This window comes from Podarcis pityusensis (genome assembly GCF_964106645.2).
Source record: "Podarcis pityusensis genome assembly, chromosome: 7".
NCBI lineage: Eukaryota > Metazoa > Chordata > Lepidosauria > Squamata > Lacertidae > Podarcis > Podarcis pityusensis.
In genome coordinates, this window is record NC_138031.1 from 41,932,535 (window position 1) to 41,947,166 (window position 14,632).

The following is a 14,632-nucleotide window of genomic DNA, read 5'->3' on the forward strand; positions in this document are numbered from 1 at the left end:
ACCTAGAGAGACCAAATGGAGTGACGAAAGGACAATCAAAGGGACCCTTGCTGAAAGACTAGAAGCAGTAATAGCCTTCCAACTGCCTAACCTCTCTTCTCATTACCTGGTGTGTCAATCTCCCACTCTCTCTGCCACTGTCATACAGGATAACACTTTATTGCATCTGGTGCAGTTCACTGTAGTCCACAATAGTTTATGCATTAATAAACCAAAGTTAGTCTTTAAGGTACCAAATGTCTCTTGGTCTTTGCTGCAACAAACTAACATGGCTACCTCTCTCTGAAAACTCTTAATTGTGGCATCCAAGCACGTTACATACTAGGCAAGAACGGGGAAACACTGCGCCAAATAACCCAAACCCCAAGGGACCAAAATGGAATGAAACTGCTGAATGGTGTTATCTGGAGATTTGGAGTGCAATGACAGCAATAAGCAGACGACGTATAACTCCATCTCTCTTTTTATCTCAGTGGATATTTCATAGGGGTGCTGGACAGGTACCTAAATGTAGCAATGAATTGAATGGAAGCTAATAAACTGAGGATTAATCCAGATAAGGCAGAGAAATTATTTTTGTGCGTGGGGGTGGGAGTTCATCAATTGGAATAAGTGGTGTTGAATCAATACTGGAGGATATCCATTGTGGCTGCAGGTAGGCCAGCAGGGCATGTTGCAGCTGTGGGAAAGCTTGGCAGAGCCTGTTGTGGCCGCAGGTAGACCTGACAGGGCCTGTCATGGCCGTGGGAAGGCCAAATGGGCTGCAGAATATTGAGGGGGCTGGTCCCCTGCATAAAAATTGGGGGGCCCTCAAATCCTCACCCCTCAAGATGGTGCACCTGGAGTATGTGTGTATTACTTTGCTATAGGTTCCTCATTTATTTAGTTTTCTTCAATGGAATGGTTGTCGTTTGCTGTTTAATTTTGTGTTTTAAACTTTGTATTTATGATTTTGGATGCGGTAGCTTACCTAGAAGCTCTGGCACTGGTGACACACACATCTGATAAAATGAAGATACAATAAAGGTTATAATTTTCTGAATGTCTGACATTTGCCATGGGCTTCCTAAAACTGCTTTAACAGTCATCATGTTTCTGATATTTACTATTCCATAAACAGTGTTCTACCTGTTTTATAATCCTTCCCCATAGTTTATACATGGAATGATCAGTTGTCTAGTGCTGTCAGTCTACTTTTGCAGGCGTTACAGGTATTGCAATGAATGGCAAAGCTCATGTATCTTTGACCTAATGTTGTTTAAATTCAGCTGCTGAGAAAATGTTACCACAGTACATTAGATATGCTACAATTGAATTAGATATGCTGCAATCTTCATACTGAAGATGAAGAATGCATTTCTTTTTAAACCATACTTCACATTCTACAGAAGATTGTAAAAAAAAGGGGGGAGGTAAAGGTAAAGGTGAAGGACCCTTGGACAGTTAAGTCCAATCAAAGGCAACTATGGGGTTGCAGTGCTCATCTCTCTTTTTAGGCTGAGGGAGCCGGCGTTTGTCCACAGACAGCATGTGGCTGGCATGACTAAACCACTTCTGGTGCAACGGGACACCGTGACGGAAACCAGAGCACTCGGAAACACCATTTACCTTCACGCTGCAGTGATACCTATTTATCTACTTGCACTGCTGTGCTTTTGAACTACTAGGTTGGCAAAAGCTGGGACAGAGCAACCAGAGCTTGCCCCATCATACAGATTCTTTTTTTTAAAAAATGATATTTATTAAAGTTTCAAAAAATACAAAAACAGAAAATAAAAATACAAGAAAATACAAAATACAGAAAAATAAAGTTTTTAAGATATAGCAAAAATAAAATAAAATAAAAGGAAACATACAAAATAAAAACAATTAAAAACACATCGTTAGTTTTCCATAACATATCTTCCTTTCACTTATTTCCCCGGACCTCCTCGTACCTCCCTTTTTTGTATTCCAGTTCAGTTTGTTAGTTCAGCAAGTCCTTACCATTAAGCTTTTACCCATTTATAAAACCTTTTTTCGTATCTCTTAAAGCATTACAGCTGGAAACCACTTAGTTTCTATCCAACATCCTTCTAAAATTCCTTAATTTTACAGTATTTCTGTAAATAGTCTTTAAATTTCTTCCAGTCTTCTTTCACCGACTCTTCTCCCTGGTCTCGGATTCTGCCAGTCATTTCCGCCAATTCCATGTAGTCAATCACCTTCATCTGCCATTCTTCCAGAGTGGGTAGATCTTGTGTCTTCCAATACTTTGCAATGAGTATTCTTGCTGCTGTTGTGGCATACATAAAAAAATTTCTATCCTTCTTTGGCACCAATTGGCCGACGATGCCCAGAAGAAAGGCCTCTGGTTTCTTCAGAAAGGTATATTTAAATACCTTTTTTATTTCATTATAAATCATCTCCCAGAAAGCCTTAATCCTTGGCACGTCCACCAAAGGTGAAAGAATGTGCCTTCAGTTTCTTTACATTTCCAACATTTATTATCGGGCAAATGATAGATTTTTGCAAGCTTGACTGGGGTCATGTACCACCTGTATATCATTTTCATAATATTCTCTCTTAAAGCATTACATGCCGTAAACTTCATACCTGTGGTCCATAACTGTTCCCAGTCAGTAAACATAATATTGTGTCCAACATCTTGTGCCCATTTAATCATAACAGATTTCACTGTTTCATCCTGAGTATTCCATTTCAACAGCAAGTTATACATTCTTGACAGATTTTTAGTTTTGGGTTCTAACAGTTCTGTTTCTAATTTTGATTTTTCCACCTGGAAGCCAATTTTCTTATCCAGATTATATGCCTCCATTATCTGGTAATAGATCAGATTATTATTATTACCATCATGCAGATTCAAACCGCCGACCTTCCGATCAGCAAGCCCAAGAGGCTCAGTGGTTTAGACCACAGCGCCACCCACTCCCACACGGAAGATTGTAATGCTAGTCAAAAGGGATGGATGAACTGGACATTAGGAAATGATGTTCAGCAGTAAAACTTAAGTCTGGTGGCTTAATTTCTTATACCTAGAACCTAAACAAGTTTTGTTGGAAGGAAATGCCATTGATTTCAGTAGAATTTTATTTCTAATACAATGTAGTTATAACTGTTGCTTTCTTATCTGAAGAAATGGAGGAAAGTAGGTGAAATGATGATGATGATGATGCACTTTCAGGTATCTTAAGTACTTCACATGTATGATCTAGTTGTACTTCTAAAACAACCTTGTAAGGTAAATCAGTATTATTCCACCTGTTGGACATGTGGGGCAGGGACTGAAGCTGATCATGCATGGCTTGTCTGAAGTTATTGAGGGAGTTCATGGCAGACATGTGATTCAAGCCAAGAACTTCATGATTTATTTCAGTATTTTAGCCACTAAGCTTTCATAAACAAAATACATTGAGTAGGAGTAATGCAACCGGATTACAACACCATTTACCACATTTACTTTTTCTGTGATAATCTGGAATAACATAGGAATAAGCCTTACAACAAAATCAAAGTAAAAGACCTTACCTGCTTGTTTTTCTCACTTGGATTAACTTCTGCCATTGGCAAGTCCTTATCAATAATGAAAACAGCATTCCAGGACATCTGAAAACTTATATCTGGCTACAATATTCCTTCCTTCTCCAAGTAGCATTGCTCTGATGTTCAGTTTTGAAATGGATCATAATGACCATGAATACAGCATCACTCATAGATATAATATTCCTGTTTTCCTCCCCCCCTCACTGTTCTGTGACCTCACACCTGTGTCAAACATAAAATGATATCAGTGTAATATAGCAGTGCTGAGAAGCTTCCAGTTAGAAATCATTCTTGGTAACAGCTCCATCAAGACACTGTAGATTGGCAGCCGAATCTATTTTGCGGCTATAAAAATCACATCGTACTAACAGTGGTTGAAATGGTACCTTATTTACAGAGAAATACATTTCAAGTGGTGTGTGGCACCACACTTTCTAGAAAACAAAGGATTAACTTTCTGTTTCACTGGAAGGTGCAGGATAGAGAGATTAATTGCTTCAGTCGCATGCGAAAGGATGCAGCTCTTCCAGAGATATGTGTCTCTCAATTGGATGGTGATTATAACTTAATAATTTTTCTCTTGTTGAGTACATTTGCCGTGACTCTGTATTTTCCCTTCTGATTCCTTAGGTTGCTGACTTTGCAGCTAAAATTACAATAAAAGTGTTCCCAGACCAATCTAAAATTAATGTAGGCTAACTTTGTATGTTATGTAGTAATTTTCATTTTAGCTGGATATAATTACAGTTGTGTTAGAGGGGAGGAAACGCATGGCTCCTATTTTTAGGAGTTTAGCATAACCGCTACTTTGACCTTCAGAATCCACAAGGGGCAGACAACAACAGAATGTTGCAGTGTATTCCTGATGCATGCATATATAAAATAAAGGATAACACCAAGAACAAAATGCTTCCTCTATCGTGGGTGCTACTTCATATGCAAAAGATACTGATCACTCTGTACATGCAAGTCAATGGAATATGACACATACACATAAGGAAATGGGAGAGAAATGGAGCAAAGACAGTGGAGGAAGAGCCACAGATATAATGACCTTCCACCATCATCACCACTTATGATCCTTGACTTGTCTCTCAGCTAGCTTCTGTGGGACATTCTTACAGTCAAACCAACAATTCATGTTTTGCCAAATAGGCAGATGAAGGGGCTGAGGCTCACAGAGCTTACCAGAAACATTTGCTAGAGAGAACTCTGTGAGATCACTTCCTTTGTCTGCCTTGGGAGGAAGCTGTAACACTACATACTTCCTGCCTGCCTGAACATCTCTCCTTTTCTCCATCATGCCTCCAAGCTGACCACATGTGCTTGTTTGAGCTCTGCAGCTCAGACACCATTTTGAACTTATATGTTATACTTTTGTAACTTAGGTAGTAGTTATGAACCTGCCTTCATTTTGCTACTGTAACTGCTGCTTCAAGACCATCCTAGATTATGTAAGTAAATGCTACTTTTACTTCTTCACAAAACAAAGTGTGTGTGGTTGTTATAGTTAAGGAGGAGAAAAGGGGTAATACTGGAGAAAACCCAGTCTCCCTTAAAGCACCCTGGATCATTGTTTCTAGAAGGGAAAAAACTTCCAAGTTTAAAGCTGTAGAGGATGGTACTCTGCTGATCCCACTCCTGTGAGCAAGGAAGTATAATAACTAAATAATATATCCTCTCCTAGTGCCTACAGCCTCTAGAATATTGTCAGGATTCCACAGTGTAATTGTTGAAGCTCAGATCTTGTCAGATGTAGCTGCAGCACATATATTTAGTTTTAAAAACCCACAAAAAACCAGGGCCTAACTACTGCATATTTAATTATGTTAAATACCATGCCTCTCCAAAAGGAAGCAATGATAGCTTCAGCAAGCAAGGAAGCCATTTCTTTCCAGCTGGCTTTCCTCAACCAGAATGGGCAAGGTTCCATGGCACAACTGGCCACTCACTTCCTGCCAAATGTGATCTCTGCATTAGCTGATGGCTTAATGATCTATCCTCACTACATCACAGGCTAGCAAAATCTTTTTATAGCATCCCTATGGAGGGAGAGGACCAGTGCAGCTGAAACAGAGGATTGTCAATCTCTTTCCCTCTTATTGGCCTTAAATACAAGGAATTGGGGATGGCACCTCACTATGTGAATGCAACCATGGCTAAACAGCTCTGCTGAATTGGAAATTTCTGTCAATTCTTAATGAGAAACAAAAATTTTAAAAGTTTTTGCCACTCCATTGATAGTCATTCTTCAGTTATCTCGACTCTTCTTTTGCACAAGGCTTCTGTGACATTCTTGGTTACAGAATGTAGAAAACAACCACACAGATCATGGTACTTAAATGAAAAATCAGATTATAATGTTTATTTATAATAGCAACACATTGACTACTGATCCTGAACAGAAATCCTCAAAATTATGAGCTCTCCAAGGTTCCTAAGTTGAATTTAAAGAATAGAATATGAACTGAAACTGTATCAAACCTTTATTTGTTCCCAAACTGGAAAATAACACAACACACTATTTTTTAAAAAACTTATATTCAAATGTGAGTGCATTTATACCCAGCTTTTCAGCCCTAGAAAAGGGCACCAAAGTGGCTTACAAAAAAATACAATTACACAGTTGAAATACAAGAATTAAGCAAAAAAAAATACTGTTGAGAGTGAGCAAAACAAAACCACTAAAATTACATCCAACCAACAGGAGGACAAAAGTAATTTTGTTTATTTTAAAGTTTTTCTTGAATGCAACTTTTTGAAAAAGTCGAATTGCTAGCCCAGAATAAGGTTCAGTAAAAGAGAGAGAGAGCGCACAATTTTAGTGGTCCGTTCAATCACAAAGCAGAATGAATCATAAACATACAAAAAGGAAATCTGGGGAGATTTTTTATTAGGCTGTCTGCTAAGTGACTGATTAAATTTAAATAAATATACAAAGCCTCCAAGCCCTTTTGATGATGTCTTGAATGAAGTGTGAGAATTTAGGGGGGCGGGAAGCTACCACATTGTTAGAATAAAAGGTAATTTCAATTCCCTATTCCAGAGTAACACCTGCACCAGAAAAATAATAAATAAGTGTGCTTTCATGCTTTAGCATGATTAAAAAATATTTCTTAAAAAGTGAGCAGTTACAGAGAGGCTATATTTATGCTGCAGAATCCCAGACAATATAGAATGAAACCATCAAATGTTAAAGTTCTGACAGAGATAATAGATCCAGAAAAGCAACAAAGAAATCTTGAAGAGAGGATCGTGTATGCATGAGCTAGATAATGATTTTGCTTTTTAAATTTTGTGTGTTTTCACAGCACATTTCATGTTTTAATATCGAGTAATAATCTGGAATCAACAAAACATTTCTCGATGTTCCCTGTTCATTTTACTCCTCACTTCCTATGTACCAACATCTTGTATAAGTTGTAGGTTTTCCTGACTGGTGTGTTTAATAATGTGATAATAAGATAGTAATGAAGTATCATCATATTCCAAATCAAAATTTTATTTGCTCATTAGCCAATCAGGCCATTCACATACACAGACAATAAACTTAACAAAATAAATGCATACAAAATACATTAAATCTTACAAAACTATAATTAAAATTTATACCACTACAATAACTCTTTGACTTATATTAACATATATTATTATATGAAATGGTAAGTGAATTGGGTATCATAGTATTAATCACTGAATCCATATTACCTGTAGGTACGGTGAGACTGTGTCTCTCACCCAGCCTCCAGTCAGCTGAGTCACAACAAGCATGCCAGGATGGAGAGGAAGAGAGGTATGGTGTTGAGGCTAACACAATGCAAGACACAATGCAAAACACAATGACTGAGACGATCTGGCACTCCTGCCAGTGTGTTTGCACCACACTGACCTCACCACCATGCCCCTCTTCAATTCCATTCTGCTGTGCTGCTGCAGCTCATGTGGATGGAAGTCAGGTGAGGGGTGCAGCCATCTGCTGCTGTGGTGGACAGTGAGGTGACTAGGGAAATGAATTTTCCTATTCTGGCATCCGAAATATGAAATATTCACCCCATGGAGGTTCACCTGTAGTGTTCATGGATTTGTTTTGGCACTAAGTGAAGACCTTCTTATTCTCTCGGGCCTTTTAAATGTATGATTTATCTACTGTGTCTTATTTGTTCTGTCCTCTTATGCTGATTATACTTTTAATCAAGATGTTTATGTTATGATTATTTTAAAATTTTATTGTAAGCGGCCTCATATTATTTTTTAAAGGACAAGGCATAGTTCAGAGGTGAGCAACCTGCAGCCCTAGCTTTAATAATTTTGAGTAGGTATGGGGGGAGCCCAGTAGAAAGGAGGGTATGGGACAAAAAGCAGAAAGCTGAACTTGATGCTTTGATGGAATGAGGAGGGTGTGGGGGAACCTCCTGCAAGAAATCAGTTTAGTTCAGAGCAAGAAGAATCTGTCCCTCCCCTGGCAGCTGATTGGGTGGGGAGAGGGAGAGAGGGAGAGAGGAGAGGAGGTGGCAGAAAGAGAAAGGAGTGATTCTCTCCACTTTGGGCTATGGTCCCACCCACTGCTGGTATGCAGACCCTGATGAATTACCTCTTAGGGACAGTGGCCACCATGGTGGAAATGTTTTAAATAAATGACCTGGGGTCAAATCCTGACTTCAGTCATGACCTTACCAAATGATCCCAGGGAAGTCTTGTAAGATTTTAGTATGTGATGTTGTATTGTGTTTTTACTGAGGCAACCCAATCTGATGGGTGGCATCATCATCATCATGACAGCCTATGTGGTCATTTGGAATGTGGGTGGGGCTGTGGTCTAAATCACTGAGCCTTGCCAGTTGGAAGGTCAGCAGTTCGCTTGGTCCCAGTTCCTGCCAACCTAGCAGTTTGAAAGTACGTCAAAGTGCAAGTAGATAAATAGGTACCGCTCCGGTGGGAAGGTAAATGGAGTTTCCGTGTGCTGCTCTGGTTTTATCAGAAGCGGCTTAGTCATGCTGGCCACATGACCCAGAAAAACTATCTGCCTCGGTCAGTAAAGCGAGATGAGCGCCACAACCCGAGTTGTTTGCGACTGGACTTAACTGTCAGGGGTCCTTTACTTTTACCTTTTATGAAGTCATCATCTGAACACTAAGCAAACATGTTGTTCTTCTCACACTCCAAAGCATATTGAGCTCTAGGACTTTCCACATCCTCATTGAGTAGCTTTGCCTCACATTTTCTCCCTGACAAAAATAATTTTCATCTTAGACATGAAGCGTCCCAAACAGATACCGAAGAGTCACACTGATAGCAGAAGAATTTACTTGTGAGAAAAATGTCCATAGTTTTTGGTTGCATGTGGAAGCTCCTTCCTAGTGCAAGAATTGCAGCTCTAAACAGCCTTATGGGAAAGGCAGAAACTGAACTCTCTCCGGAGTTCCCTCCCCGCACTTATTAGGTGAGCAACATCCTTGTACCAGAAGGGACATCCTAATGGAGACCCCCCTACAACACACATCCGATGGCATCCCCCCCCCCCACGGTCAACAGCAAGTGTGCATTGGCTCTTGGAGACGGATAACTGAGCACGGGTCCATTTGAAGGCAGGACTGGTCCACGTGCTTTGTTTTGCAAAGGTACCCGCTAGCGGCAACAGCAAAGGATGCCTTGGCTGTACAGTACGGCGGCGGCGGCGGCGGCAGCAGCCCTCCATGCTTGCGGGCCACAGAGGGGTCCACGGGGGCCAGATTCCCGTCAGATGCATCGTCTTGTCCCCCTCTCTCAGTCATCAACGACAACAAAAGTGGCAAGAAGGAGGAGGTGGACGGCGGAGCGGCGGAGCTGAGAGCTTGCAGGTTGCTAAGGGGGCGGCTGCGGCTGCGGGAGGAGCCCTGCAAGTTAACAAGAATCCACTCGGGACTCTTGGCTCACCGGACTCCGAGTGGGGGGAGCTGCCCCCCTACACACGCGCACACACACCCTGCCAGTCTCCTGCAGCTGGCCCTCTCGCTCATTTGTTGCTCCAATAAGCAATAATTAGGTCCTAAGCTAATGACGTGTCAGCTGATCTGATGGGAGGGAGGTGGAAGGGGGGGGACTTAGGGGAGAGAGAGAGAGAGAGAGGGAGGCTAAGCTAGGCTAGACCAGGAGAAATCTCCATGGAAACGCTCCCCTCGCACGCCCCTCCCCCTTCCCCCCACCTGGCTGAGGCGGGGAGGGTGGTGGAGCGGCCTCCTCCTTCCGCCGGCTCCCCTGCGCCACCTTGCCGCCCGCCGCTCGGGCCAGCCCCGCCCGCCTGCGCGGCGCTCTCCAACCTGCCGCCGCCCGCCCGCAGCATGCGCGAGCCCGGCATCCCTAAATGGGACAATTCTGTCCGTCACGTCGCCGCTCCGCCGTCTCCACAGAAACTTTTGTCCCGCTGGCCAATCAGCGGAGGGCGGCCAAGGAGCGGGGAGGGGAGGCGGGGAGCCGACGCGGGAGAGAAGGGCTTTGGCGAGGAGCTTTTGCTCGCGCTCGGCTCGCGCTGCCGGCTGTCAGTCCCGGTTCCTGCGCCGCGAGACCTTCTAGTAGAGCCGCTGAGCAGAGAGAGCGGCTGGCAGAGAGGGAGGCGGGGGAGGGAGGGAGAGAGAGAGAGACTGAGGGAGCGAGCGGGGTGGGGGGAGGAGGGGGGAAGAGGAGGCGGAGGCGGGAGAGGCAGGCGGGCACTGTCCATTTCGCAAGTGCCTGCCTGGGACAAGGCTGAGGCGCGGCGCGCGCGCAAGGTGCCAGGCGGCCCATTCATTTACCTCACGGCGCCTTTCGGATGGAGGGAGAGCCGTGGAGAGGGGAGGGAGAGCCGTGCGGTGCCTTCCCCTCACCCCCCACGGCAACGAGCCATAGGAGGGTCTGAGAGAGGGAGCTGGGATTGGCGTGTGAGGTGACCAGAGAGAGAGAGAGGAGCCAGGACTGGACGGGTCCGGGAGCCATGAGAGAGAAGACGCGCGCAGAGAGACAGAGTGGGAGTGTGTCTGGGCTCGCGCGGCGGAGAGGAGGAGGAGGCGGAGGCGGAGGAGGGGAACTCCCTTTCCCGGGCGGCGAATAGGTGTCGGATGGAGCAGCTGCCGCCTGCCTTCGCCAGCTCGGAGGGTCGTCGTCGCGAGGCGCTGGCAACTGGGCTCCCGAGGAGGAGAGGGGGCTCGGCGGCGCGGCCCACAGGCGGCGAGGGTTTCAAGGGGTAACGGAAACTGGGGCCAAGGCAGGGACAATAATCGAGGCTGCTCCGAGCAGGGAGGGAAGCAGGCGGCGGCGGCGGCGGCGGCGAGGAAACGGGCGGCGCTGGTTCTCCATCAAGCATCCGGACGCCAAACTTCCTCGAACGCCTCGCAGCCGGGGGAGACCACCAGATACCTTCGGCTGGACGAGTCGCTAAATGGGCGGAAAACCGTTTTTACATGCGCAGCCCCACCGACGGCCGCCATCCGCCGGCCAACATCCTCCCAGAACTCAGCTCGCCCTCCTTTGGTCCCAAGCCTAATTTTTGTACCTTCAGAAGGGTCGAGGTTATTATCATCATTATTCTTTTACTCGGTTTAGTGGGATTTCCCCACCCCCCAAAAAATAGCTAAATAAAGCCTGCGAGGATGATCTGTCAAGATTTCTCTCGGTGATGCACCCTGGATTTGTTAGGCAGGAAAGAACTTTCTATCCCACCAACAGCTTCCCACCCAAAGCATGGAGCCCTAAGATGGAATAAAGGAGAAGAGAAGAGAGACCCGTTTGCCCTTCAGCGTTTTCCTCCATCCTGCGTGGAGAGGCTGCTTGTGGGAGAAGCAGGGTCCTCCCGGACAGACACAGGAAGGCAGCCCAGGGTTGGCTGGCTGGGGTGGAGGGTGGGCTTTTCTCTCTGCCCCCCCTCCCTCCAACCTGCACCATCCAGGCTGAAGCGGATGCCCGGGAGAGAAGAATCCGACTCCATGATCTGTCCTTTCGCTCTCCCTTTCCTTTTTTCTTCGCGGAGCTAGGGTCCATGTCTTCGGGGCCATAAAGGCGCAACCCTCGGGGGTGGGGGGAGAGGCGCTGCTGGAGACGCCGGGATAGTCCTGTCGGCCACAAGATTAAAGGGACGGATCACGTACTGGGGAAGCAAGAGGAAGCAAGACCTGGTCGCCTGGTGGATGTGGGGAGGAGGGGTGGCGGTTGGGATGATCAAGTTGAAAAATGATCAGGACTGCTGAGCCACTCCGGAATTGATCGCCCAGCCCCTCATCCACCCCGATCGCTCCTCCAGCAAAGAAAGGGGGGAGGAGACCCCCCCCAGCAGACACACACGCACGCACCCCAACCACCCCCACCCCTCAGCCCTCTCTAGGGTGTGATTGTCGCGGGACCTCCTCCTCCTGGTTGCATCTTCCTCCTCCATGAGCCCGGGGTGAACAGGTGCCCCGGTCCGCTTTGGGGGTGTGTGTCTCGTCCGGGGACGATGGAGAGCGGCGACCGGGACATGTACCGCCAGTTCCAGGACTGGTGCCTCCGGACTTACGGGGACTCGGGCAAAACCAAGACGGTGACCCGCAAGAAATACGAGCGGATTGTCCAGCTGCTGAACGGCTCCGAGAGCAGCTCCACGGATAACGCCAAATTCAAATTCTGGGTCAAATCCAAAGGCTTCCAGCTCGGCCATCCGGACGAGGTCAGCGGGGCTGGCGCTGGTGGCGGCGGCGGAGGAGGGAAGCAAGTGCTCTACGTGCCGGTCAAGACCACGGTGAGTCGAGAAATTGCCTGCCTTGTTTGGGAGCCGCACCGGGGAGGGAGAGGGGAGAGTGGCGAGCAGCAGCAGCAGCAGCTGCCGCCCCATCGCGGCCACCCGTGGGCTCCGGCTGCTCGCCTCCCTCCGCCCCCTCCTCCTCCCCCCGCCCCCCAATCTCCAGCCAGCGCTGCCTTTGCCTGGCACCTTCTGCACGGCTCTGGGCTTTGTGCGCCTCCCTTCCCTTCTTTCCCTGCGCGGCCAACGCACCAAGCACACCCTGAGCGCGATCGCCCTCCTGCCTTTCCCTTGCCATGATCCCCTTTCTGTCGTTGTTGGGGGGCAGCCTCTTCCCTTCGCCTCCCGGGGCTGAGAGGGGGCGTCGTGGGGGGGGCTGCTGGGGGGGGAGGCATGTCCTACGCCTCCGCGCTCCCCATCTGAGACGAGTTCCGAGCGAGAAAGCACCGCGGGTCCTTCTTGGCACAAAGCGGGGCGGCCCTTGGCTTGGGGCTTTCCCCGGGATAGCATCTTGTGTTTTTCCCCTTCATTGTTAGCCCATATCCCTCTGAGCATCGGGGAGCTGTGCTCGGCTCACTGCAGAAAGCAGAGGGCAGGGGGGAATCAACAAAAGAGCTGTAGGCTTTTGCACATGACCAAATGGGGGAATTGGTTGGTCTCTCCCCCCCCCGCCCTCCCTGCTTGTTCAAGTCTCACTTGATGCGAGCCCAGAAGTATTGTGAGCCTTCCAGAGGTTGGAGGCTGAAAAGCTAGCTGCAGATCTCACAGCAGAAGTGCTATTATGCTGGGTTGTGGTGGTAGTGGTGGCGGCAGGAGCAACAGAATTTCCTGGTTCAGAAGATGGGAACTGTTGGTTACAAGTAGGTTTGCATTCTCCTCTCCTTCCTTTAGTTTTTCTTGATTTCCAAGCTTTGCCTTTTACTCTGGTTTGTGGAAGTGTGTGCAATAGCAAAAACCTTACCTTTGGCATTCGGAGTTGATGAAACACATTTTTGTTGTTGGACGAAGAAAAAGTGTCCTGGCTCTCTTTTTTCTTTTTTGACACTGTGAAAGATTTTGTAGAATGTATTTAAGATGTGGCTGTAGAATGCTAGGATTCCATGTGCTTTTTTAATCACCAGCAGCAAAATCAAGATACAGTATTTGTATGCCAGTGGCCATGGTTAATGAAATAAGTATGAAATAATACTAAAAGTAATGGGAAATAATTTATACAGTGTTTATTATTTTATGGTTTCAGGATTTCAGCTACCTATTGGGATTACTTTGTAAAAGTTTTGTACCTTTGGGACATTCCACCGAGCACTCCTGCATAAATCTATTTATTTCAAAAGTGGATTCTATCCACTATAAACCTGTATCCAAACTATTTACTATGGTTCAAGTACCTAATTCCATAAAAATAAAGTATAACCAAATTTCAAGAAAAGCTCAACTAATATACTTTCGTATCTATGCTGATTAATTCAATTAATGCTGATTAACTGGAATAGCCTTGCGGGAAGCATCCTTTATGTCTCATAGCATCTTTCTTGGAAAGCTACAGGTAAACTCATGTTTGAAGGAAGATGGAATTTATGGATAGCCTTAGAAAAATTAGTTTCCCTGTAAAGATAAAGCACTATTCTGGGACTTTATGGCTGTATTCCTATGCACACTTATCTGGGAGTAAGTACCACTGAATTCAACAGAGTTTACTTCTGAGTAGGCATATATAGGATTGCATTGTATAAATGACATAAATCTGCATTAACTAAGTCCATATTTGTGCTGTTTCTAAAGGGTTTTGCATATCCCCACTCTTTTTGCTCATGCTTCTGTCACAATTTGATGCCCATAATTTATCTTGATATACTCACCTACTAAACATAGTTTCACCTAAGCATTTGTCTGCTTGACTCAGAAAATCACAGAGCAATCTTATACTCAATTCTTTACTCAAGAGTTCAGTGAAACTTTCTCCCAGGTAAGTGTGTGTAGGTTTGCAGCAACAATGTTTGAAATGATCACCTCTACAACAGTGCAGTAATGGGAAAACAAAACTATAAAAAGGCCCATCAAATTTCTATATTACATTAAATGGCCCAAATCCAATGCAGGTTGGTATATGCCCATGCATGTCTGTGCACTGGACTGTGCCCAGTACACACTACTCTGTACTATCAGTGGCACAATGGGACAGTGTGTCTGGCTGTTAACCAGAAGGTTGGTGGTTTGAACCCACCCAAGGACAGCTGTGGGCAAGATTCCTGCATTGCGGGGGGTTGGGCTAGATGACCCTCAGAGTCCCTTCCAACTCCACGATTCTATGATTCAAATCTAACAGCATTCCTTGCATTGGTAAAATATTCAATCTTGAGTGCATGC

At 45.7% G+C, this 14,632-nt stretch overlaps 1 protein-coding gene across 3 annotated transcripts in view; it reads left to right on the top strand.

Moving 5' to 3' along the window:
• Positions 1 to 9,886: 9,886 nt before the first annotated feature.
• The window catches only part of NOL4 (nucleolar protein 4), a 117,742-nt gene continuing 112,996 nt past the window's right edge, over positions 9,887 to 14,632 (top strand). Inside the window, exon 1 of one of the 3 annotated variants that reach the window (XM_081013841.1) lies at positions 9,887 to 12,265. In XM_081013841.1, coding sequence (XP_080869967.1) covers positions 11,984 to 12,265 — 282 coding nt within the window. In that variant the 5' untranslated portion in view covers positions 9,887 to 11,983. Of the gene's footprint in view, positions 12,266 to 13,012; positions 13,126 to 14,632 lie in introns of those variants that run through there. The other 2 variants (XM_081013840.1, XM_081013843.1) reach the window with 2 other exon arrangements.